Source organism: Malaclemys terrapin, chromosome 5, assembly GCF_027887155.1.
Source record: "Malaclemys terrapin pileata isolate rMalTer1 chromosome 5, rMalTer1.hap1, whole genome shotgun sequence".
Lineage (NCBI taxonomy): Eukaryota > Metazoa > Chordata > Testudines > Emydidae > Malaclemys > Malaclemys terrapin.
In genome coordinates, this window is record NC_071509.1 from 117,094,352 (window position 1) to 117,121,654 (window position 27,303).

The following is a 27,303-nucleotide window of genomic DNA, read 5'->3' on the forward strand; positions in this document are numbered from 1 at the left end:
GCAGCATCCTCCTCCAACTCAATACATTGCTGCTGATCATTAACTTTTGTTCACAGTCCTTCAGAAAATGTTTAGTCAATATGACACTGCTTGACTTTTTATGTAAAAGTTTCTGAATCAGAACATTGAACACATTAAAGCAATTAATTTTCTGCCATGATTTGTTTTTATTCAACCCCCATGCCTTTGTTTTTACCAAACCCATAATTGCTTATGACTATTATACTCTAGGAGGTTACTGGGTTTTCTTCCTCTTAATATTTTTTCCATTATTATACTCAGGGTAGAGGTTAGCCTTATTGGATGTAATTATCAGGGTTGCTTATTTTATTCCCATTTTTAGAAGACTGATATGACAATTGATTTTTAATATACATCTGCTGCCTCCTTGGTTCTCTGGGATTATTTTTTTTCCAAAATTGTTTACCAGTTATTTAATAAATTCATTGTTTCATGACTTTAAAACTCTTAAGCCATATAGGGTGAAATCCTGGTCCTATTGAAATCAATAGAAATATCATCCACACTTGCTGATTTGCATATATTCCACTTACTATATATTCTTGGACCTGCGTTTTAGGCCTGATCCTTCACCATTGAAATGAGTGGAATGTTTGTCATCAGCTTCATTGACAGCAGGATTAAGCATTTTATTAATGGCTGTATTAACAAAATCATCTTTACTTCTGAATTGTCAGTGTCCCTAGTCCGCTGGTCCTTTTTTACTCTCCTTATCTTTATATCCTCTCTCAAATGTGCCTTTCTTGGCCTATTTTTTCTGTTTTTGAGGGTAATCCCCGCCTTACTAATAAATATTTGGGATCTTCCTCTTGCTTATTCCAGCTGCTATATACCCTAAATAAACTGAAGATTGACAAGTTAGTTTGCTTCGTGCCCTGATGTCTTTGGCTGAGAAGGCAATAGCTAGCACTTTGCACCTGTGACACTAATTAGAGACACAGACCATACTAGAATTGTAAGTTGACCTGCAGATAATCTTGGATGTTCCAGTGGATGGAACGCAGGGGCTGCTACTATTTTACTTGTGAACATGCTGCAAAATTCCAGTATAAATAAGAATGCTCCAAAACAGAGATATTTGTCCTATTTCTAACCTCACTTTTACACCACTGATTTGTTGTCTAAATAGAGATCATCTTCCAGGGCTACTTCATAGGTATACAGGCTGTTTGTTTCATGGGAAAGCATCATCATTTCAGTTCACTTCCCATCTTTTAGCTTATCTGAAAACTTTCACTCCTTAGAAAGCTTCACTTAAAAAGAAAGTACCAGCTGTGAAAATAGAGTCCAGTATTGCTACTGTAGCAGGGATTCCTTGATTGGGTCCTTTGCCATACTCATTATTAGGGATGGTTGAATTACTATTTATGGATATTTTTATCTATTTATTTGTATTTTTGTAGCAGCCCCAGCAATGCTACCAAAGCTCAGCAATGTTGACACACAATGTGAGATTAATTGCTTAGTTTCTAAGGGAAATAAAATATTCCCTGAATTAAATGGAAAAAATTGTTGATTCCATTATCGTTTACTATTAGTTGACCATCTTGAGCACTTGTTGAGTAATGAACAAAATTGTATTAATGATTAGTTTACTTGAGAAAAATGCCAAAATTCATTCAGTAAATTATTTGCACCAAATAATTCAGTCAGCTCTAATAACAGTGGTTGTGGTTTCTGTAGTTGTTCAGAATATTAATACCAGATTGTGAACTGCTTATGCCATCCCAGAATTTAGGCTGTTGTTAAATTCATTTCTAAAGCATTCTTCATCATTGAATTTTAGGCTGATTCTCAGAGACAAAAGTCACAAACAGTTTCATCCATTTATTACAAAGGTGACACAAAAACTGCATCCAGATAAGGGCTTTGTTTTAACTTGGAAAGGCATCACATAGCATTATTGTAGAACCTGAGCAATTAGTATCCTGGATTTCCTCTTTCATCCCTATTCATATATATATGATATAAACTATATCTAGAATGGATTAAGATAGGTAGAGTCCTTACTTCAAAAATGAAGCCTAGGGAATTAAAGCTGTAAACACTTGTTCATTTTTGTTTGTTTTTTGTTAAAACCACAGAAACATCAGCCCCCTGAGGAATGAGATAATGGTTGTACTCCATAGGGTATTACACTAAACAAAATCTAGAGGTATCTGAATGGTGGTAGAATAGGAGACTGCATGTGTGGGAAGGAATGGGAAGTCTCTTCATATGGCATCCATGGTGCATGGCGTGCTTTAGATTGGCAGGTTGTGGCTCCTTCCTCTCGTTCATTTTATTGACGTGACTTGCACGGAGTGTTGGGTGTTCTGTTTTAATAGCATGTGGAATGAATTGTAAATGTTTTGATAATGAATGTATTCAAATATGTGTAATACTGAGTGACCCAAGAGAGTGAAAAATATCTGTATTTGTCTCCAATGTGGTAAGATTTTTTTTATTGCAGGTCTCTCAGTGCAGATGTTAGCATTTGTGTGAATCCCTGTGTGGTGACTAGTGTAGTCCTAAAAGTAGGTCTGGTATTATCCTATCTCACGTCCTTTCCCCTACTCTCACTGCAGCCAGTCAACCTCTCCACCCCCAGGGCAGTGGTGATCAGAAGCCATTAAACTGAACAATATAAAAATTTAAAGTAGCCATTTTTTGAGGGTTTTGTACATTTCACAGAAATGGCCTTAATTAAGCTGTGTCCCAGATCGCAGCAAAACTATCAAAATCAGCACATTGTCTAGTCATGACTGAACAAAGTGGGCTATAGGTAGGAGAAAGGAAAAAAAATAAAGGCAATTTATCTCGAGCCATGAGGGAGCTCCTTGCCACAGATGTCTTCCTGCCACTGTAAGGAATCCCACAGGGACATATTAACATTTTATATAGTAAGAGAGAGAAAGCAGAAATTTATAAATAAACCCACTACAGAATGGTTACCAGCTGCTCAGATCTCCACATCTTTCTGTAGTTGTCTTATCCTTCTATAACAGAGGCACGTTGGGACAGTATCTTAATTGACAACAAGCCCATCTCACATTCGATTATTTGCCATTCTTTCTGTATAAGGATATAATTTTAATAGAAGAATCCCACTTTATTTGCCTCTTTCCCATCCTTATTTTCTCCTGTCCTGTTTTGTCTTTGGAAAGGGTAAGGAGAAAAGTGGGCACCTTAAATGTAGTCAGAAGTAGAGTTTATCTTGTTAAAAGTCAATATAGTCACTTTAAAAAAAAGTGAATTGAAATCTTGAAGATTATTTTTCTCCTCTCTAGTCAGTTTGTCATGATATCATACAGCGATAAGTTTTTAAGAAATGTTAAATGTTAAAGAGAGGGAGACATTCATATTTGATATAAAGAGGTACAACTCCCACTGGCTTTAATAGGAGTTGTAACTGCTTTCTCCAGAACAAGATTTGGCTCATAATCTGTGAATTACATAATTTTAGGAGTTTTGGTTACATCAGACTAGTAAAAGAATTATACTGACCTTTCAAAAAATCAGAATTGCCTTTATATTATTGCATTAGTAAGCCATTTTTCTTTAATAATATATATATAAAAATTGTATATTATATGTGTGTGTATCATACCCATCTTAGTTTGCAATGACACTAGTGGTAGAAATACGCCAGTTAGCATTGGGGAAAATATATAATATGAAAGAGTGTGTGTGTGTGTGTGTGTGTGTGTGTGTGTGTGTGTATATGTATGTATAAAATAAAGGCACTTGGTCATGACCTTATATTTTATATATAGTATATTTCTACCATCAGTTGCATTGCAAAATAAGATTGTTGCTATGAAAAGCTCTTAAGATAAATATTTCTAGTGCAAGCCATCAGGGATGTTAGCATGAATTATTACCACATATACAAAAGGGGGTTGTTTTTTTTTACTGTACATATTAAGAAAGTGCCATAGATATATAGTTTGTTACATTTTGGAAGAAAACCATTTGGAACATAACTGAAGTGATTTTGCTTTGGCTAATATACTTTCCAAACATATCTAATATTAATTTATTGTTTTCAGCTTCCTGGTTAGCTTCATGGTGGATGCCCGTGGTGGCGCCATGCGAGGTTGCAGACACAACGGGTTAAGGATCATTATTCCGCCTCGGAAATGCACTGCCCCAACACGAGTAACCTGCCGGTTGGTCAAACGTCATAGACTGGCCACCATGCCGCCGATGGTGGAAGGAGAAGGTCTGGCCAGCCGCCTGATTGAAGTTGGACCTTCTGGTGCTCAGTTTCTTGGGTAAGACTTGCTGTTTGACCTAAATGAAAATGATAGGTATATCTCCATCAGTTTGCAAATTGCACTGGGGTAGCCCCTGCTTCAAGATTTAAATTGGAAAGGTCTATTTAGCATACTGTTCCATATTGATCATAACGTTATAGGCCCCCTAGTGCAAATCAGCGATTAGTTCACTTAGCTTGTATGCCTTTTCATTTGAAAACACTGATGTTTATTAACCACTAACACTAAGGTTTAGTGTGCTTCCTCGAATAAGTTTATTAATCAGTGCCATGCTAGTCAAATTGAAATCACATTGCTATCAGTGTCAGGCAATTCATACTCTGTTTAAATTGTCCACAGTTAAGGCATGAAAAACAAATAGCACAGCACTGATCTAAAACCAAATTTAAAGCCTGCTATGGATATAGCACAAGTTAAAGCTCCTTATAGTAGAAACTTGTGTTTTGTCTATAGGCCTGCTGTCAATAATTTGGACTATCAGGGAAGCACAAGCCTTTGATTTTTCTGGGGTTAAAATTGCAAGTTCAAACAATAGGACAATTCAGGAATTCTCCAGCAGTTTATTTTGTCCTATGTTGCAATACCCAATAGAAAGATCAGAACTGCAACTACTGCTGTGCTTGTTTTAGCAATTTTCAGCTGAAACCAGCAGTTCTGCACACTTTTATTTGTTTTATCAGCTACTCTCCTTATCAACTGTGGCATCCAAAAATGGATGATTGAAGGAACCCCTCCAATAGAGTGAATGGCTTCAGTTGGAAACTGACGAATGAAATTATGAAAGGCAACAGTTTAAATCCATTTTGAAACAGTTCAATTGTATTTAAGTCCTGTCATTTAAAGGTAGTCAGCAGAGCCACCTGATGAAGTTATATCTGGAGGAATGAGCTTGAGAAAGAGTGGGCAGTGGGTTGATGGTTTTTAAAAACACATAGAATGGAGTATGAGAGGGGAAAGTATCCGTGCTTGTTCCCACTATTTTATTGATGCTGTTCTTTAATATGGATCAGGAAGAGTTATGAAACACTGGGAACATAAAGCTAGAGGCCAGTCCTCTTCTGTGACAAATGGGGTGCTCCTAGGTTTCAGATGCATCAGCAGAAAAGCTGCCTAACAAAATACTAATTTGACATTCTCTTCAAATGTAGGTCAGTTCTTATCAAAACCCAAATTTAAAATATCAGCAGAATACCTCTGCTGTCACATTCATTATTTCTCTAATCTTCTGTCCTTCTTCCCCACATTCACACTAACATGCAGTACCTTTTATTTTTTTAAATGGTCCCTCCATTCAATGAGGAATCTCAATAAAAACTCATCTGAATAACACACATGGATACGTTAGTCAGAGTTTTTGTGTCGCTTCTCATAGGTTTATTTTTCTGGGTGGCGTCCTGGCAGTGAAATCAGGTATTGTGCACTGTACCTGCCAACACAAATATTACTGTACTACACTGACATATCCATTCTAAGAGCCGGATTCTGCTCCCATTAAGTTCAATGACAAAACTTCCGTTGACATTAATGGAAGCATTTCATTAATTTCTATCAGCAGTGGGGCACAACTAGGGCAGAACCTTATTCAGTGTTGGACCTAATTCTACTCTGTTGACCAGACAGTGGCACTGGGGTTCTGAAAAAAACATACATAAAGCTTATTTATGTTCTTTCTTTCACTGCTGCTTTGGATGTACTCAGTAAACTTCATCTGCCTACGGCTCCTCCCCCACTTAATGAGGGAGAAAGCTTGGTCAGCCGAATCCTTCAGCTGGGGCCTCCTGGGACCAAATTCCTTGGGTAGGAGAGACTTAAAACAAATTGATGGATGCTGGCCCCCCCATTCTTCTCCTCCTCCTGCAATATGATTTATTTTTTTATGTCATTGTGCCCATGACATTGTCCCTTTCTATGATTTGAAATTTTGTATATCTAACCTTTAGTGGACCATTTTCCAATCCTTGTGGTATGTGGTTTTTGTTTTGGTGGTATGTTTGTATCTTTTTCTTAAAATTCTGTGACCTTCATTTTTGTTTTAGCATGAGATCTTCCTAGCTGTAAAATGTGCCAGCTGTTATGTGCTTGATGTCTGTAGCAAAGCAACCTGGATTAGAACTAAAAAGAATCTTCTGCTTGTGTGTCTATTTTGCACCCATTGCTATCAAACCAATAGTAATATGTTATATGTTGTATATAATATAACATAGTATGAAATAGTATGACACTTATCGAGTATATGATGGCCCATATCATTATGCACTCGTGAGGTTTATGTATACGTGTATATTTATATTTTCTTCCAGCGTGTACAACATACCAGAGTTATGAGAGTGTGTGAGCATATATATATATATATACACACACACACACACACACACGTGCGCACACATATATTTACGTGTGTTCATAATGGAACAAATTCTTATCTTCTCTACACTAGTAGAAATCCAGATTAGTGTTGGTGTAAAATCAGCATAAATGAGAGATAAATCAAGCCCATTGACTTCAGTGACATTATTCTGATTTTCACTAGTATACCAGATCAGAATTTGTCCTACTGTCTGTATATACTGCAGTGGAATCTCTTTGAAATGAGATTTTACAGGTTAACACACATGGTGGTGACAGCTAAAATGAGCATGAGTTTTAGTAATTTTATCAGTTTGCAACAACACTCTAAAATCTCTGTTCAAAGTACTGCTTCCTTACTGAGAGCTGTCCACAGTGTGCAAAGAGATGTATGAACATCTAAACTGTCCTACTGTACATACTGGGTCCTTATAAAAAGCGAAGATGCTCTAGTGACCCACTGATATGCTGTTTAGGATTGCACCCGACTATGCTGGAGAAGTGGGTAGAATTCCAGGTTACTTTGTAACAGACTGAATGGATTGCAGTTACTTCTATTTCTTCCTCTTTCACCCATATACATTTAATGTGCTGTGTTGCTGTGTCAGGCCTGTGATCGTGGAGATCCCCCATTTTGCAGCTCTGCGTGGGAAAGAGAGAGAGCTGGTAATCCTGCGCAGTGAGAATGGGGACAGCTGGAAGGAGCATTTCTGTGAATATACCGAGGATGAACTGAATGAAATCCTCAATGGAATGGATGAAGGTACTCAGTGCTGGGACAGGGGTGGGGTGAGGGTTGAAGAGGATAACAGAGGAATTAAAACGATCCTTTGTCCTGTATTATTTCTATATCTGGGTAAGACCTAGTTTATCTCCTCTCTGATTGACTGCCTCATTACTGACCTCCTCTCCGGAGGCCATGTTGCCACATTCTGCTGATGTTTCACAGGAATCCCAGTGGAACATCATAACATGCTTACTGTACATGGCGGTGCTGGGAGTACATGTCTGCTGACATCCTAGCACATTTAGAAGCAGCAAAGGGGCAAAAAATATCTGGTAAAGAGCAGTTCTTCTTCGAGTGCTGGTCCTTAAGTGTATTCCATATGTGTGTATGCATGTGTGCCATGTGCCCGAGTCCAGAAATTCTTACATGCAGTGTCTGTTGAACCACATATGTGCAGTAGATCTCCTCGTGGTACTGACCAAGGGTATAAGAGACAGTGTGGGCTGATGCCTCTTCAGTCCCTCTTTCTCAGTTCACACTTCTGCTGCGGATGCAGCAATGGTATCTGCAGTACCGCAAGCATCTTTGCCGCTGGCTTCCTCACTCCCACCTACAATCTTAGCACTGCTTGCCAATAACCACATGTGGAATGCACAGGGCCGGCTCCAGCATTTCTGCCGCCCCAATTTCGGCGGCAGTTCAGCGGCAGGTCTTTCGCTCCTAGAGGGAGTGAGGGACCTGTCGCCCTCGAATTGCCGCAGGTGCCGCCCCTCTCCCTTGGCCGCCCCAAGCACCTGCTTGTTAAGCTGGTGCCTGGAGCCGGCCCTGGGAATGCACATAGGAATCAGCACTCGAAGAAGAAATGGAGGTTACTTACTGTAACTGGAGGTTCTTTGAGATGTGTGGTCTCTATCTCTGGATTCCACTTCCCACTCTCTGTCCCTCTGCTTCGGATCCTGTTGGATTTGCGGTAAGAAGAGGGACTGGAGAGATTTCAGCCCGCGCTGGCTCTTATACCTTCGGTCATGAGCACAAGGAGACACCTACTGCATATGTGGTGGCCAACGGATACTGCTTGTAAGAATTTCCGGATTTGGGTGCATGGTGTGTATTCATACCCACATGTGGAATACACATAGGGACCACACATCTCAAAGAACTTCCAGTGACAGTAAGTAACCTCCATATACAAAACTTCTCATTGTTTAACTCCCTTTTGGTACATGAATTCCCATGCCCTTTTCACAATACTAAACTAAGAGCTTTCTTTGCAAATATCTCACTGCGCTGTATTTTATTACCTTTTATGGATTGCTGCTTGTCTGGATGGGGCTGAGTATTCACAGATACTATTGCAACTTGAGGGGATAGTAGTAACTCCATAGTGGCACTGACAGTGATCTACGGCAGGGGGAGGGGCTTTGTGCTAGAGTCGAGGACATACCTGAAGGATGATTTTTAGTTTTTAGAAAGCTTGTTTAGATCTTGATTCAATGTGGTACTTGAGCATGTGCCTCAGTTTAAGCATGTTAGTAATACTATAGAACTGAATAGGACTGCCTACGTGCTTAAAGTCAGGCACATACTTAAGTAACACATTGATTGGATGTTATCCTTGGCCTTCAAGTAGGTCCATAGCATAAAGATCAGCTCAAACCAAAGTTCTTCATTTATATGTCCCCCACATTATAGGAAAGTAAAGGCCTGGTTCTGAATTAGGTGTTTTGGGCTATCTCTAATTCCGCTTCCCCCCCTCCCCCCCCCCCCCCCCCCCGAATTCTGGCTTTTAAATTTCAAAGGTCTTTAAAACTTTTCACCTTTAATTGCTATGTATGTATAGCTTTTCTTGTCTGGAAATTGCTGTGTTGTCTCTATGAAATTCCTGTTGTGTGAATGTGGCTCATTTTTCACTCAGTACTTGACACTCCGGAGGAGCTTGAGAAGAAGCGTATCTGCCGTATCATCACCAGGGATTTCCCACAGTATTTTGCAGTGGTGTCCCGGATCAAACAGGACAGCAACCTCATTGGACCTGAGGGAGGCGTGCTTAGCAGCACTGTAGTACCACAAGTGCAGGCAGTCTTTCCAGAAGGAGCACTAACCAAGCGAATTCGTGTCGGCCTCCAGGTACAGAGAAGCAGTGACGAGGCTTATTACACCTTCCTCGTTGGCTTTTCATTTGAGCCGTGACCCTGGTAAAACAATACATTTTCTATATTGCATAATCAGCAGACAGTTGAACAATTACATCAGCTTACCATTTGTCCACTGCTATCTAAAATGCCCCGACAGCAAAATAAAAATTGTGGGAGAGAGAGTCAGGTCTAGAAGCTAGAGCAAGGTAGTGAGAGTCTGATTTCTTGAGTTTTATTCATGACTCTGTCACTGACTGACTGTAGGATATTGGGCAAGTCACTTAACCTCTCTGTGCTATGATGGTAATACTAACATAGCTCACAAAGGAGCTGTGGGATTTAATTACGATTTGCTATATAACACTGGCAGGGATCAGATACATTCATTTACATCTTCATTAAGCTACATTTCCATATTGTTTATTCATTTTTGTCTTGTTACTTCGGAAAGGCCCAACCTATGCACAATGAACTTATAAGGAAGATTTTAGGGAACAAGGCAACCTTCAGCCCTATAGTCACCCTGGAGCCAAGAAGGAGGAAATTCCACAAGCCAATCACAATGACTATTCCTGTCCCCAAAGCCTCCAGTGATGGGATGATGAATGGTTATGGGGGAGAAACACCCACTTTAAGATTACTATGCAGCATAACAGGTAGGCTTAGTGCACCAGAGTTTTGTAAGTGATGCAGAATCTTGAGATCACAAAGTGTTGTTGATCAAATGTATTAAAAAGATTACATTGACATAAATCTCTGTAAACTCTTTGCTGGGGGCTGTGTATGAAAAATAAACTGCATTCATTCCACTGGAGTGGAACTGATATTTCACCACTTGGGAGAACAACAGCAGTATTGTATATTTTTCTCCATTCTGTATAGCCCCATGCTTTTCACTTCTTAGCATTTTCTTCATTGGTTCTGTTTATGGAGCATATGCTGGTCAATGATGTCCAAACATTCATGACACATAAGGAAACACAATCAATGTCCCAAAGAGTTTAGGGCCAAATTTGGAACCCATGGTTCTCTTTGGTAAGCCATTGAAATCAGTTATGAGTAACTGTTCATTAATATGAGTGAGGGATTCACAATCTGGCATATAAAATATAATACAGAGTTTTTCTATAAATGTGCAAAATCTTCTTCTGCAGAATTAATTCCGCTGAAATAAATAGCAAAACTTGAACTTGAGTCTAATCAGAATAATTGGGAAAGGAAGTTCTATATACTAGAAATCACAAATGTATTATTATAGTTTCTTCGTCCCAAGTACAACTTCAGCAGAGTTGTTATTGGGATAATTTCCCACTATATGGGTAAAGAATCTGGAATGGGCAGAAGTTATGTTTGGTTTCCTTCTTAGCATATTCGCGACATGCCTTAGGTGGCATGTGATCAGGATTCATTACCGAATTTGGTCTGCTGGTTAGATCATTAGCTTTCCCAGCTTGGGCCAGGTACTGACAGAAAGTGTGACGCAAATGCTGATCCATGCCCCTGTTACATTTAGTTATGACATACAGAAAATGTTAGCCTCATCTTTTTGCTTTACTGTGTCAGAGGTTTGCATTTAGCTGTAAGTCCCATACCATTTCAGATGCAGTTTGAAAAGATTGTTTGCAGAGCTGTGCTTCAGCACCCATGGTTTGAGAACATGCATATTGGTTTATTTGGGCAAACTCTCTCCTTGGCTAAATCCATGCGATCCTGTTAACATCAGCGGAGTAACATCAGGTGTAACTGAAGGCAAAACTGGGCCTATTGTTTACAACAATTTGAAACATGCTACAAATTTCCTACAAAAAGACGGCTGGGGTTTTGCTAGTTTTTAAATTATTGTTTTTATTTATTTATTTGTTCTTTCAGGTGGAACTACCCCTGCTCAATGGGAGGATATTACAGGAACAACACCATTAACGTTTGTCAATGAATGTGTTTCCTTCACAACAAATGTGTCTGCCAGGTACACACACAGCAAAACATCTCTTAAAATGAAGCCTTTAAATCTGGTCCTTTTTTCTTCCATGCATTTCTCACTTATATCTAACCTCTCTTTTGGAAGGGGTTTAGTTTAGTTTAACCATTATCTTCTATATAGCAGAATAAGTTGATTATTTTAAACTGTTTAGTGGCATACGATAGCCACAGTTCAGCAAGGCATTTAAGCACATGTGTAACTTTAGGCGTGTGAGTATTCCCATTGAAGTCAGTGACACTACCCAAATGTTTAAAAGTATGGACGTTCTTAAGAACATTGCTGTAGCATGAATGATTAGACCCAGGGTGCATCCATCCAACTGGGATGTGAGAGGAGATTTTGTAATTGGCCTAACTGGATTCGTATGATCTTTTATGCCTGAAGATGTTTTTTTACAGACATACAGTGGGATTTTCAGTGTTGACTTTACTTTGCACTCACTGAATTAAATGGGAATTTTATTGTAGATTTAAGTGGGTGCAGAGTTTCAGTATCAATAAGCCCCTTTGAAAACCCCACCATGGTTTTGCCTGGTAGGTCCTCCTCTACTGGGCAGACAAAAGTCCTGTGTTTAAACAGTTAATTGAAGAGTCATCCAGGGAAAACCAACCCAGGGGAAAGAGGTTGCTTCTGTACTTGGTTTACAACTTATAAAAGAATATGTTACTTCCAGCAATCTCCAAAGAATCAGAAATCGGAGAGGGAGAACTTGTATAATGACTCGGAAGTGGTCCTGTATGTAAATCACAACATGAGGCACACTCTACAAACTGAGTGAAGCTTACATGAAAACGAACAGCACTAACACATCCTTCCATTTGCAAACAAAGCAATTGCACCCCAACCCATTCTAAATTAATTCAGCTAAAGTATCTGCCTATCTTCAGATTTTGCTGCATTGCAGATACAACAGAGACATGATTTTAGCAGCTGTTCAGTGTCACCGAAGTGAAATACTTTCCTGATCAGATTCAGCTACTGTCCTTCTGAATAACTATAAACAGAATCTTCAAAAGAATCTATATTAGATTTGACTGGCTTTTTACTAACATATGGTGTTTATTATTATCTGTTATTTATATTACAGAAGCACTGAATCAAAATCTGGTAGGCCCAGCAGTGGTGCTGGAACATTTTTAATAGTGAGGGTGTTGAAAGCCAGCCCCTTCCCCCTGTCCACCCCTTCCCCTTCCCTCTCCACCACCCCTCGAGTTGAGGCCGGCAGCTGGGACCCGAGCATGGGGCCGGCAGCCAGGAGCCCGGGGCTGCAGCTGCATCCCTAGTTCCCGCGCCTATGAGGCCCAGACACACATCTGGGAAGATACAGTCCCTGCTCTGAAGAGTTTTTAATCTATGGGCCCTTCAAATTCTTGCACATGTGAGTAACTTCACTCATGCAACTTGTCCCATCAGGTTCAATAGAATTATTTGTATGAATGGAGCTACTCATGCGTATATTTGTGGCACCTTAAAGACTAACAAATTTATTAGAGCATAAGCTTTCGTGGGCTACAGCCCACTTCTTAGGTTGCATATATATATATCTCCACAATATATGTTCCATTCTATGCATCCGAAGAAGTGGGCTGTAGCCCACGAAAGCTTATGCTCTAATAAATTTGTTAGTCTCTAAGGTGCCACAAGTACTCCTGTTCTTTTTGAGGATACAGACTAACACGGCTGCTACCCTGAAACCTGTCATCATGCGTGTATATCATTGCAGGATCAGAAGCCATTAAAACAAAGTGTCAGGTTCTCACCCCTGCTCAGGGTACTTTGCACCACTCCAGCAGTGCAAAGCAGTTTTAGACCGAATCAACGGGCTTCCTGGGGATTCCCTTAGTGTGGCAAAATTACCAAGTGAGTTAGGGTTGGTAATTACCAGTTCTAGGCCACCCTTGCTTGCATCCCCCAGCATAAAGGCATATATAAGACATGGCAAGGGAAAGGGAGCCACAAAATGTCTGCTTTTGACCAGCTGGGGGCCGTAGAGAGCTCTCAGGATCTAACACCCTTTCTGCTTAAGCAGTGTTAAAATTGGTGGATGATATAGACAAATGTTTTGTAGCCAAACCAAATACTACTACTATTTTAATTAAATGAATCTACTGACAAGCAAGTCTAATCAAAGCAATGGTAAAATTGGGTCAAGCTTCTGGAGCCTTGTCTAGACAAGGGCTCTGTCGGTAGAACTGGTGAGACATTTCCCCAGGGTAGACAGCTCCATTTGCAGTGAAAGGCCAGCAGTGAAGCTTTAAAAAGATATGTACCCAAAATGCTCAGTCTCAAACGAATGGGGAATAAACACTTTTCACTAGAGACCACAAGAGAGACCTCTTCAGCCGTATGTTGTGTCTCAACAGCTGTATGCAGCATTAGTTACGCTAAAGACTTACATTAAAGACTTCATTCAATAGTCAGCATTGCAGATTAGACACTGTATTTGAGAGATCCAAGTCTAGAGCTGCACTAGGGTTATAGCATCAACAGCAAGCCCAGATGTGGAAGTTGTTAGTATGTGAACAATGAGTCACAATTGTTTGATCTATAGGCCTTCTACAACAGTGGTTTTCAAACTTTTTTTCTGGCGACCCAGTTGAAGAAAATTGTTGATGCCCGTGACCCAACAGAGCTGGGGATGAAGGGTTTGGTGTGTGTGTGTGTGAGAGGCACAGGGCTGGGGTGCGAGGGTGAGGGCTACATGGTGAGACTGGGAATATGGGGTTCAGGGTATGGGAGGGGGCTCTGGGCTGGGGCAGAGGACGGTTGGGGTGCAGGAGGGGGTCTGGGTTCTGGGCTGGGGGTGCAGACTCTGGGGTGGGGTCAGGGATGGGATGAGGGGTTTGGGGTGCAGGAGGGAGCTTGGGTTTGGGGGGCTCAGGTGGAGGGTTAGGGTGTGGGAGGGGATCTGGGCAGGGGGTGCAGGCTTTGGGGTGGGGCCGGGGATGAGGGTTTTGGGGTGCAGGGGGCTCAGGGCTGGGGAAGGGGGTTGGGGGGTGGGAGCGGGTCAGGGCTCTGGGCGGGGGTGCAGGCTCTGGAATGGGGCTGGGGATGAGGAGTTTGGGGTGCAGGAAGGGGCTTCGGGTTTGGGGGGGCTCAGGGCTGGGGCAGGAGATTGGAGCACACGGTTGGGGATGCGGGCTTACCTCGGGCGGCCCCCTGTCAGCAGTGCAGCAAGGGTCCTGGCACTACAGACCGTGCTGCACCCCAGAAGCGGCCAGCAGCAGGTCTGGCTCCTAGGCAGAGGTGCGCAAGTGGCTCTGCGCAGCTCTTGCCCACAGGCACAGCCCCCCCACAGTTTGAAAACCACTGTTCTATAAGAGCTACCTGCTCCCTTTTCACTCAGCAAGATTCATAGATTCATAGATTCTAGGACTGGAAGGGACCTCGAGAGGTCATCGAGTCCAGTCCCCTGCCCGCATGGCAGGACCAAATACTGTCTAGACCATCCCTGATAGACATTTATCTAACCTACTCTTAAATATCTCCAGAGATGGAGATTCCACAACCTCCCTAGGCAATTTATTCCAGTGTTTAACCACCCTGACAGTTAGGAACTTTTTCCTAATGTCCAACCTAGACCTCCCTTGCTGCAGTTTAAACCCATTGCTTCTGGTTCTATCCTTAGAGGCTAAGGTGAACAAGTTTTCTCCCTCTTCCTTATGACACCCTTTTAGATACCTGAAAACTGCTATCATGTCCCCTCTCAGTCTTCTCTTTTCCAAACTAAACAAACCCAATTCTTTCAGCCTTCCTTCATAGGTCATGTTCTCAAGACCTTTAATCATTCTTGTTGCTCTTCTCTGGACCCTTTCCAATTTCTCCACATCTTTTTTAAAATGCGGCGCCCAGAACTGGACACAATACTCCAGCTGAGGCCTAACCAGAGCAGAGTGGTTGACTTCTCGTGTCTTGCTCACAACACACCTGTTAATACATCCCAGGATCATGTTTGCTTTTTTTGCAACAGCATCACACTGTTGACTCATATTTAGCTTGTGGTCCACTATAACCCCTAGATCCCTTTCTGCCGTACTCCTTCCTAGACAGTCTCTTCCCATTCTGTATGTGTGAAACTGATTTTTCCTTACTAAGTGGAGCACTTTGCATTTGTCTTTGTTAAACTTCATCCTGTTTAACTCAGACCATTTCTCCAATTTGTCCAGATCATTTTGAATTATGACCCTGTCCTCCAAAGCAGTTGCAATCCCTCCCAGTTTGGTATCATCCGCAAACTTAATAAGCGTACTTTCTATGCCAATATCTAAGTCGTTGATGAAGATATTGAACAGAGCCGGTCCCAAAACAGACCCCTGCGGTACCCCACTCGTTACGCCTTTCCAGCATGATTGGGAACCATTAATAACAACTCTCTGAGTACGGTTATCCAGCCAGTTATGCACCCACCTTATAGTAGCCCCATCTAAATTGTATTTGCCTAATTTATCGATAAGAATATCATGCGAGACTCTATCAAATGCCCTACTAAAGTCTAGGTATACCACATCCACAGCTTCACCCCTATCCACAAGGGTCGTTATCCTATCAAAGAAAGCTATCAGATTGGTTTGACATGATTTGTTCTTCACAAATCCATGCTGGCTGTTCCCTATCACCTTACCACCTTCCAAGTGTTTGCAGATGATTTCCTTAATTACTTGCTCCATTATCTTCCCTGGCACAGAAGTTAAACTAACTGGTCTGTAGTTTCCTGGGTTGTTTTTATTTCCCTTTTTATAGATGGGCACTATGTTTGCCCTTTTCCAGTCTTCTGGAATCTCTCCCGTCTCCCATGACTTTCCAAAGATAATAGCTAGAGGCTCAGATACCTCCTCTATTAGCTCCTTGAGTATTCTAGGATGCATTTCATCAGGCCCTGGTGACTTGCAGGCATCTAACTTTTCTAAGTGATTTTTAACTTGTTCTTTTTTTATTTTGTCCGCTAAACCTACCCCCTTCCCATTAGCATTCACTATGTTAGGCATTCCTTCAGACTTCTCGGTGAAGACCGAAACAAAGAAGTCATTAAGCATCTCTGCCATTTCCAAGTTTCCTGTTACTGTTTCTCCCTTTTCACTAAGCAGTGGGCCTACCCTGTCTTTGGTCTTCCTCTTGCTTCTAATGTATTGATAAAAAGTCTTCTTGTTTCCTTTTATTCCCGTAGCTAGTTTGAGCTCATTTTGTGCCTTTGCCTTTCTAATCTTGCCCCTGCATTCCTGTGTTGTTTGCCTATATTCATCCTTTGTAATCTGTCCTAGTTTCCATTTTTTATATGACTCCTTTTTATTTTTTAGATCGTGCAAGATCTCGTGGTTAAGCCAAGGTGGTCTTTTGCCACATTTTCTATCTTTCCTAACCAGCGGAATAGCTTGCTTTTGGGCTCTTAATAGTGTCCCTTTGAAAAACTGCCAACTCTCCTCAGTTGTTTTTCCCCTCAGTCTTGATTCCCATGGGACCTTACCTATCAGCTCTCTGAGCTTACCAAAATCTGCCTTCCTGAAATCCATTATCTCTATTTTGCTGTTCTCCCTTCTACCCTTCCTTAGAATTGCAAACTCTATGATTTCATGATCACTTTCACCCAGGCTGCCTTCTACTTTCAAATTCTCAACGAGTTCCTCCCTATTTGTTAAAATCAAGTCTAGAACAGCTTCCCCCCTGGTAGCTTTTTCAACCTTCTGAAATAAAAAGTTGTCTCCAATGCAGTCCAAGAATTTGTTGGATAGTCTGTGCCCCGCTGTGTTATTTTCCCAACATATATCCGGATAGTTGAAGATATTTAAACCCGTGCTTAAAGTAAAGCACATGAAGCCAGTGAGCAGGACTGCATGTGCTTTAAAGTTAGCCACAGGCATATATACCTTTCTGAATTGAGGCCTTAAAATGGTTTTACAAGAATCACACTCCCATTCACAGGATTAAGTCCTTCCAGACACTATTTGGGAAATCGGTACATTTATCTAGAATACTGAAGAAGTTGATTGCAGTCTTGGCCAATTTCCATTCCATCAGACACAAATTTAGTCTCAGCTGTACTTTTTGTCTGCTGTAGATGGAATCAAATTTTAAAATGTTCCTCTGTTTGAGCACTGTGGAGGCTTCTCAAGGTAGGATTTGCCTCCCTGGTTTGAGTCAGATACAGTACAATCTTTCCCCACTTCTGTAAATTAAGGACCCTGGAGTATCAGATTTACTTCCTTGTGTTCAGATGTCATCAATTTCCACTGTTTAATCAATGAACATGTTCAGTGTTGTAGAGAAAGGCACAGAATGAATATCCATTATTGTTCATCCTAAGTTGAGTAAGACCAGAGTAATCACGTTTCAAAGTGCATGGTTTGTGGGACGTTGTGCCATGTGATGTACAGGAAGTAATAAGCCCCCTGTAGATTGTCTCAACTCTGAGTCTTTGACCCTTCGTGAATTCCTCTTCCTTCCTACGGGTGTCAAACTCAACCATGTTTTCCACCTACTCATCAAATTTTATTTAAATGAAATGCCATCAGCTCCAGGGATAAACTAGATGAAAATAACAGCTTTTATTCCTGTCATTTGGAAATATATAACAGGGCTTCAGCTCAGAACTGTACAAGATAGGATTTTTTTTCAGTGCCTTTATTACATAAAGATCACTCTGTCTGTCTCAACGAAGTGTATGGCAGTTGTAATATGGTAATGTTTCATGTTCTTGCATTTTGAGAGGGGGTAATATTGCTGTCTAGTGACTAGCCAGAAGAGGTGGGGTAAGGTACGTGCTACCACTATGTGTAAGGGGAGTTTTCCTTCGGCTCAACTGGTAGAGGCCAGTTTCTGGAGCTGTAGTTCTAGTCCTGGATTCTGAGGTGTGCATGCAATTTATTTAGTGAACTGTGTCTATGGTCTGTGATACATGGGTCTGTTGCGACATTACATGAATGCAAGTTGCTTTGTGAGAAATAGTGAGGAATGTTTTCAATGAACTCTGCTGGAGGAAAGTGCTAAAAGCTGGTATCCTCTTGTAAGCAGTTTACTGTAAGTGGTTGTTAAATAAGTGAAGCCAGATAAACAATGGCCTCTCATTGATTTAATCAGTTTATAGGCAGGCATATCATCCAAGAGACTATGTCAGGCAGTATGGGCTTGTATCATTGTATAAAACCCAGATTATATCTGAGGTTCCAGGCTTTCATTTCTTGCTCGGGTAAGACTGCCTGGCCACAGTGCTGGAGTTGGTTGGTATTGGGGGATGTTCACTAAGAAAAGAGTTTCCTTTCATGTCCTATCAGCAGATACTAGGTTCTGTTCACTGCTGTATAATGCAATTTCCCGTGTCTAGTAGAGATGGAGATTAGTAGGGCATGTTTTGGTTTACAGCTAAGCCTTAATGACAGCAGGTTAAATGACCAGGTCTTTAATATAGCAGATTACTGTTAAAGCTCCTGACCCTGCAAAGACTTCCACATATACTTCACCCAAACTTTAAATCTTTGCTGGATTAAGATCTATATCATTTTTTAAAATTTGCTTTTACCAAGAAAAAATGCATTATGGGTTGCCTGACCCTCATCTCCTCAAATTGATGAGTTTTAAATTTCTATTTTTTTTCATGAATAACTGTGGCTGTGTTACTTGATGTCCGAGGGCAATGGTACCAGGACAGTGTCTACACTACCAGTATGGAGATTTGCATTGCTTACATCTTGCTAGATGGCCAATTCCAATAACTGCTCTTTATGTTCCTTCACAGGTTTTGGTTGGTAGACTGTCGGCAGATACAGGAATCTGTTACTTTTGCCTCCCAAGTGTACAGAGAGATTATCTGTGTGCCCTACATGGCCAAATTTGTTGTGTTTGCCAAATCACATGATCCCATAGAAGCTCGATTAAGGTGCTTCTGCATGACAGATGACAAGGTGGATAAAACGCTAGAACAACAAGAAAACTTTGCAGAAGTTGCCAGAAGCAGGGATGTAGAGGTACAATACAAGATAATATAGTATCATTTTCTTTGTCTTCATTCACAGTGTCTTGCCCCATCTATTTCTAAAATCACAAATTCTGCATACTGTCTGATATAGGAGGCAGAAATTAGTAATGGAAGCACGTATACATTTATAAAATGTTTTGTAATTGGATTCAAAATCAAGCTTACATCCTCCAAACCAAAGAATGTGGCAGTATGTTTATGTGTGTGGAAATGTATACTGGCCTTTTGAGTCTCCTTTTCTGTTCATAAAAATGAACAGTAATTGCAGAAAACTCTTTTTATACCTTCAAGTTGTATGCATAATTTACATACCGAGTTGGTTATGTTTTGTAAGCAGAATACTGTGATCTCAGAGCAAGGTGTAAGATCATTCAAAACAAGCACTGAGTTTCAGGCCAGCTCTGACTTCATATGAAACTCTCATTTCATATCAATGGGAGCTCAGGTAGGCCATCACTGAGTGCTTTGGAAAATCCCAGCTGTAAGGTTTAGATTAAAAGAAAGGATTGGGTTGGGACTGTGATGGAATGAGTGGCCTGCAGATGCTTCATTCTGGAGGCTCAGAGTTCCAAGTTCTAGGGTAAAATTTTCAAAAACATCTAAGTGACTTTGGGAGCCTAGATTCCATAAGTCTGATTGACATTCAATGAGACTCAGGCTCTTAAGTCTCTTTTGGGGCGTTTTTGAAAAAAATATCTCTAAACTCATTCTGTTCCTCCCCAGGCCAATAGGGTTAGAGAGTATTATATAGGTGGCATTCTCTATCAAATCCAGGGGAGGGAAGTCCTCAGGATACTGTGATGATCACTCTTATTGTCTAATTTCACTGCAAAACAGCAATATGGAAGGGTAATGGTTCCTGCCTTCATCAAAGGAACTCTGCTGTGGGGCACAGGAATACTCCTGCTGAAAGGCTGGCTTTGTTTCTTGTCAAGCAGGAGTAATTGTCAAGCTAGTTTTGGGGGGAGGAGGAAAGATTATAGTGAGAGGGTCATTTCCTGTGGCCCTTAGTGAGGCAAAACTGTCACTGAAGTTGGTAGGAATGTTGGCTGATTAAGGACCTCAGAATTTGGTACACAAAAACAGAGAAATCAGGTCACTGGGCGGCTACAATGGAGGGAGATCACCCCAAGGGAGGGTGTAGCAGTATTGCTGCCACACCGATTCACACACCTTACAATTCTGTCAGAGTAAGGAGCAGTTTTAAACCCACTTGCGCTCTGTAGGGACCCTGTCTGTGGAATCCACCTGGAAGATGCTATAAATCAATGCATCTACCAGTCTGCCTCACCCCACTTCCTTCCAGTCCAGGGCTGCTCACTTGGTAGCCTATGTTTTCTGACTCCAAGACCCTCAGTGGAATGGCAGGTTGGAGGCAGCTGTGCACTGCCAGTGGACATGGGGGCTGCAAGTTTTGTTCAACACTAAGAAAAGCGCACAGTGACCATTTCTGTGGTGGTCACAGGAGAGTGATTTAATTTTAATTAGCTTTGTGATGTAACCCGTCAAGACAAAATCTTAAATTCCTTGTCATTCAGATAATCTCCCACTGACTCCTTTAGAAGTTTGCCTGAGGAAGGAACTTGAAAAAGCCGAGTAACCTCCTCAGGATTTATCCTTTTGCACTTATTGGTCATATTTTTGATGTTTAAATGATTTAAGCTTTGTAAGGCACATGGAATGTTATAGAGGATGGGCTCTGGAGATTTTCAAAGGCTCTAAGAGAAGTTAGGTGCCCACCTGCCAGTTTCCACCAAATACCTATTCATCATTGAAAAGATCGTCAACACCTTGACAGCAGTAGTTGGAGTTGGTCAGTGTGTTTGCTGTTGACATCGGTGAGAAAAGCCGTGCTCGTCCACCAGGAGCAAGAAGTTAAATTAGCAGGTTTGATAAATATTCATGTTTGATATTGAACATAGAAAAGCCTTTCTGTGTGGATATTAGCGCTGTTTGTTAAATGCTTTACTGGGTGAGTCAGCTCCTTTAAAATTGATGACAAGTGGGAAATGGATAAAGCACAGCGCATTCTGCCTCCTGACAAATACTTTTTTTCTGCTCTAATTCCCACCATGCATAAATGATTTCTCAGGTTCAGTGTCTGGTGCTAAAGGCTGTGATAGGCAATCTTTTGCAGAGATGGTAGATAAAATAGGTGCTCATTACATTGGCAAAGCTAAATTACTGGGAGGTAGAAGTAAGAAGGTCCCTTTGAATGTGCTGTTAGCTTGTGTCGGGTGAGTCCAAAAGCTGTGATGAGGTGAGTTCCTGGGACTGAGGAAGGGTCGTATAAATAACTACCAGGAGATATAAGCAGTATCATAGAGGCATCCCAGACATTCACTTGAGTCCTGGTTTTCAGAAGTACTGAATGCTCACAACTTCAGTGGGAGCCAATGGGATCTGCAAGTGCACAACCCCTCTGAAAATTGGCCCTTGGAGCCCAGGCAAAAGCCTCAACTCTAAGGCTGTTCCAAGTAGATTGGACCCGTATGGTCACCCTGCTACAGAATAAACAAACTGTGGAATTATTTGAATTGACCAAGAAGGTAAAACATGTAACCTCACGATACTCACAGCCAAATTGTCTACATTCCAGCTCAAAATCGGGATCCTGAGTTTGCTCATGGACTAAGATCTTTCCTTCAACTGTAGTGGTGAACATAGAGTGACTGACCCCTTTAAGAGGGAGCAGGGTCCAGTGCACCTGTGACTTTGTCAGCTGCCACCCAGTGGTAGAGTTAGCCAGAAAAGGGCAGGTGAGAGCTGAAAAGAAAACTGGGGTAGGTGCACTTGTCGTGCTGTGGCATGATGCTAGAGGGTGCCCTGGATGAGGGCCACCATATGGTAACCAGTTTAGTGCAGTATGCTGAAAAATGCACATATTCTTGTAAATGGAAAATCTGCACAGGTTCATAGAACACAAGGCATTGTTCTCATTTATAAGCACTTCTCACTACTCTTAGTAGGTGAAACTAGTATGATATTCAAAATTAGAATTGAAGTAAATAATCTGAAATGTGTCTTCACACATTCTGGATAATGCTAGATGGCAACACTAATGCTGAGTGTTGAGATCACTGTATTCTGAAAATTTTAAGATTGGTTCAAATCAATGCAGAATTGTGCTTACATAAGAATAAATCAAAATCTTGTAGAAATGAATATTGAATATGGCTATTAATATGATTTTGGGGGGGGGGGGTCTTTTTTTAACTCCACATAGGTATTAGAAGGAAAGCCTATCTACGTTGACTGCTTTGGCAATCTGGTGCCACTAACAAAAAGTGGGCAACATCATATATTCAGTTTTTATGCCTTCAAAGAAAATAGACTTCCACTATTCGTCAAGGTAATGGAATAACTTCAGTTATGGACTGTGGTTTTATTCAGGGCTGGCTCTGGGTTTTCAATACACTTGTCAGTCTGGAAAATGTCCATCCCACAGATTCCCCACCTTCTCATATAAGAAATACTGAAATAAGTATTTTGTTGATATGAGCAACCACTGCCTTCTGTTGTCTGGTAGGGCAAACCAGACTTTATCGAATACAGTGGTCCCAAATCTGGGTAAAAATGCACTGTATGTGTACTAATCTGTGGCTATATCACTCTCATCAGTGCATGGCATACTTACAGTGATGCATTTCAGACTTCAATGTTGTGTCTTTTGGAATACTGCTCTCTACCTAATGAGATGAAGGAACAGGTCCATTAGTCTTTGTTTTATTTTTCCGGATTTGATTGGTCCATTTGCAAGTGCAGTCCTCTGTTTTACAGAAATATATTGTGACGGAAGGAAACACTTATGCAAGGCAGCAAGTGCATTTACATAAATCCTCTTAATACTCCTGAATTCCAACTCTGCTATTTGAAGTAGTAGATAAGCCTCTAGAGCCCTGATACTAAGTGGTTTGACTGTGGTTCATAAGAAAGCTGCAAATACTGGTCTGCATCACAGACAGGTTGGCTGAATTGTACTGGTGCTGGCCTTACTACTTATCATACCAAAATCATATAAATACAGGTGTAGTTCTTCAACTGTTCTACAGGTATTCTTCAACTCTGGGCCCAATCTTACTCCCACTGAAGGCAATGCAAAATGTCCTTTGACTTCAGTGTGAGCAGGAATGAGTCCTTTATGTATATTTCAAATTATGCTGCTCATCCGCTGCCTTCATAGGGTCTCAAGTGGAGGAGCAAGCTGATAGTGATAACAGCTGTAGTGATGCTCTCACTAAAATCCATGTTACTAGCATAGAGACCTACTGGCATGGATCTGCTATGCTTACAGTTACCTCTGACAAATGCACTTCTCTCCTTTTTAGAGGGGGAGTTCAGAGGGCTTCAGTTGTAGTTTTAAGGTGACTCAGTTACTTTTGAAAATTGTCATATCAGTGGCACTAGAAACAGAAGAACTCAGCCCAGAGAAAAGCACTTTCATAGGCAGTGCAGAGCAGATTTTCCCACAATTCCCTGGCAATGGGTTTCAAAACCATCCCTAGGTAATTGTGCCCTGGAGTATTGGGGTAACTCTGTATCACCAGCAATGGTGCCAGGGACTACTGGGCTGAGATTGCTAAACCAGTCATTTCAGGGTTTTGTTTAAATTAAAAATGTTTAATAATCTCTGTGATGTAAAATTAATTTAGCTAGTCAGATGAACAAATGGGGATTAATTGAGAAAGTGAACTTTTGGAAAGCATCTACAATTCTAGATAGGTTAGTCATAACCAAGGAACATCCTCTTGTGTCACCTCTTCCCTGCCCAGCTCACTATTGTATGAATACGTCTTCCTTATATAGAACTGAATCAGCTGTGTTTATGTCACATACTGCTGGCTTCACATGGTTGTGACCCATCCTGAATTTTCTAATACAATCCTGAAAGTCTGTCATGTGGCTCTGCATCCTGTATATTCAGGTTAATAGAAGTATGTAACCACATGGCTATATTTAAGACTAATTTTTATCATTTGGCCTTGGTGATGAAACCCGTAATGAGGTATAATTCTTTTATTTGTATGTACTTCCCAAGACTGTTTACAGAACCTAAAAACACTTCATATTTTAAGTCCTAAATGTTGCATGTCCAGTTCTGTCTTACAGATGTGATACACGGGGATCTTCCAAGATTTACTTCAAAGTCTCAGAACATCTCATGATCTCATATAATTTTGTTTTGTTTCATGGGTTATACAGTGGTCACACTTAAATAACTTGCAGCTTTTTCAGAGATATTCCATCAGTATTCTCAATTTTAAGTGCACTGAATATGGCTTTAATTGATAAGATATTTTAAAATGGAAGAAAACTTTTAAGTGTGACCTTTGTCACTCTCTCCCTATAACAGCAGCTAAATGATCAATTGCTGTCTTTTGTTACTAATGAAGTCAAAGAAGCAGCAGTTGATGATGATCTACCTAGGAAGATACAAGTGCATGTATAGATTATGGTGGTGGTATGTGTGAATTTTGAAGGTTTTTATTTTATAGATTAATTTAAAAATGCCCTAACATCAGTATGTCAGTGAAAAACAGAGTTAGTGCAGGTTATCATGAGAGCGTATTCACAGTGCAATTACTGTCTCAAACTGCATTGTGTGAATAAGTCATTATTACTGACTTCAAAGTGTCTAAATTATTTTGCTGATCTCTCCTGTTTTTCACATATATACACATACTCAAATATATAACAAACCAGAACAACAACACCATAAACATACATCCACATACATGAAGAAGCTTTTTTCCAGATCTAATCTCTACCTGTAACTAGTTTTGACACTGCATATGGAATACAGAGTGCTGCTAAAGTACAGATTAAACATTTATATCTTTGCTGCATTAGGTACGAGACTCCACTCAAGAGCCTTGTGGGCGACTATCATTTATGAAGGAGCCAAAATCTACAAGAGGGCTAGTCCATCAAGCCATCTGCAACTTAAATATCACATTGCCGCTTTACACAAAGGTAATGTCAACTGTACTGTATCAGAGCTTTATAGAAGTTTTTGTCTAGGATCATCAGTGTCACAACACAACCAGGAAATAGGCAGGAGGGCAAAAGATTGTTAAAGACTTACAATTTAGGACATGTTTTCTATAAACTCAAGTCAATCTATGTTAGGCTGCCAGACAGCCGCAGTGGATCTGGCTTCTTGTCAATTTCATGGCTCCAGTGGACAAAATGACAGCCAATAGATATAAGTAACGCAGTGTCTACAGGGACACCGCGTCGCCCTAACTATGCTGACATAAGCCCTAAGCCTCTCGTGGAGGTGGAGTTACTATGGTAGTGTAGTAGGACACTTAGGCTATGTCTACACTACTGCGGTAAGTCAACCTAGCTACGTGAATAACGTAACTGAAGTCGACGTACCTTAATATACACTGTATGTAGGAGTTCTATGATGTAAACATACATTCCATAACAGGATTTAGGACACACTCGAAGCCTAAGACCCCACAAGCAGCTTTTCTGTTTGTAATTTGCTTGTCGCTGCCACCTTTTATATTTAAACTGACCCTCTGTCATTTTTGACTCGTGACAACTGACTTGCAAAAACTGTGCTTTTTACCTACTCTTGCCTGTTGAATTTTGTCAGAAACAATACTTTTCCTATCCTTTCTGTATTTTTCCTTCTCTCTTTTTTTCCTCTCTTGTTGCATGGCATTTTGGGGCTGAAAGGAATCGGAATCAGACCAAGAGCAGGAAGAAGAGGTAATTTTACTATACTGCCACTTCATCATGGCTCTGCTATTGCTTATTTCTACTAACAAGTGAGAACTAGCATACGTCTTGGAAGACTGAATGTTTTGTCCTTTTAGACATATTATATTGTCCACTGACTCTGTTCTGAAACTAGATGTGCTGGGGGTGCAGCACTAGCACACCCCCCCCCGGCTTGAAGTGGTTTCCATCATAAACAGGGTTTACAGTTTGATTCAATGGCTCTCTCAAAGCACCCCCACTATACAAACTGTTCCAGCACCACTGCTTTGAGACTACAAACACCTATTGAAATCTTTGCAATACCAAAAAAAAAAAAAAAAAGGTCCTTTGTAGTTATTGTTGGACAAAATGCCTTTTTTCCCTAGGTAAAAAAACAAAACAAATCTTTGCACCCTTATACCCATCCATTTTGCAAGCAACCATGAATTTCATAAAATGGAACTTGAAAAGGATTAGCCTATAAGGAATGGTGCTCCTAACTGAACCACATTAGATCATCTCAGTAGCACTAGGTCAGTGGACACAGAACAGAGTTTGGAAACCACTATTGCAAGAATTTTAGATAACACAATTATTCAGGTTGCCATTTAAAAAACTAAATATTAGGGATTGGAATGATTATAAAGGAACACACCTTAGGCCAAATATTCCTCTCCCGTTTAAATAATTTGGCCGTATTTTCAGAAGTGCTCAGCTCTTGGCAGGTGACAAGTGAAAGTACGGCCATATTTTTAAAGAGCTTAAATGGTGACTGAGCTCTTTTGGAAATCTGGCCCAATTGGGGTGTGGACCATTTTTAAAAATCAGTCTCCATTTATCTATCTAATCTGATATCCTGCTTCTGTCAACTGCTGATACACGTAGGAGTTACAACTCCCTTCCCAACACCCAACAGTTTTAGACCCTGAACCATGAAGCTAATTGTTTCAGTTTTTTAAAATGACCTGCCTGGGCCAATATCCCAATGTAGAATTATAGTAGTAGTTTTCATTGATTTTGTATTACTAAAATTAATTGATATGGACATAGAAGAACACTTGGGGAAATATTGTGAGATTAATTGTCCAAAAATTAGTCCAATTTTAGGGAGTCTGTACTTCCCTTCGTACATCTGTGGGATTTCTACTAGCAGT

At 40.7% G+C, this 27,303-nt stretch overlaps 1 protein-coding gene across 50 annotated transcripts in view; it reads left to right on the forward strand.

Moving 5' to 3' along the window:
- ANK2 (ankyrin 2) overlaps positions 1-27,303 on the forward strand; it is a 583,802-nt gene that overhangs the window by 524,347 nt on the left and 32,152 nt on the right. For 28 of the 50 annotated variants that reach the window (XM_054029227.1, XM_054029226.1, XM_054029236.1 and 25 more), the window contains 10 exons: positions 4,053-4,277; positions 5,979-6,077; positions 7,235-7,389; positions 9,269-9,480; positions 9,940-10,144; positions 11,358-11,454; positions 19,196-19,424; positions 22,662-22,787; positions 25,286-25,408; positions 26,126-26,158. In XM_054029227.1, the coding sequence (XP_053885202.1) occupies positions 4,053-4,277; positions 5,979-6,077; positions 7,235-7,389; positions 9,269-9,480; positions 9,940-10,144; positions 11,358-11,454; positions 19,196-19,424; positions 22,662-22,787; positions 25,286-25,408; positions 26,126-26,158 (1,504 nt within the window). The remainder of the gene's footprint in view (positions 1-4,052; positions 4,278-5,978; positions 6,078-7,234; positions 7,390-9,268; positions 9,481-9,939; positions 10,145-11,357; positions 11,455-19,195; positions 19,425-22,661; positions 22,788-25,285; positions 25,409-26,125; positions 26,159-27,303) is intronic. The other 22 variants (XM_054029271.1, XM_054029247.1, XM_054029268.1 and 19 more) reach the window with 3 other exon arrangements.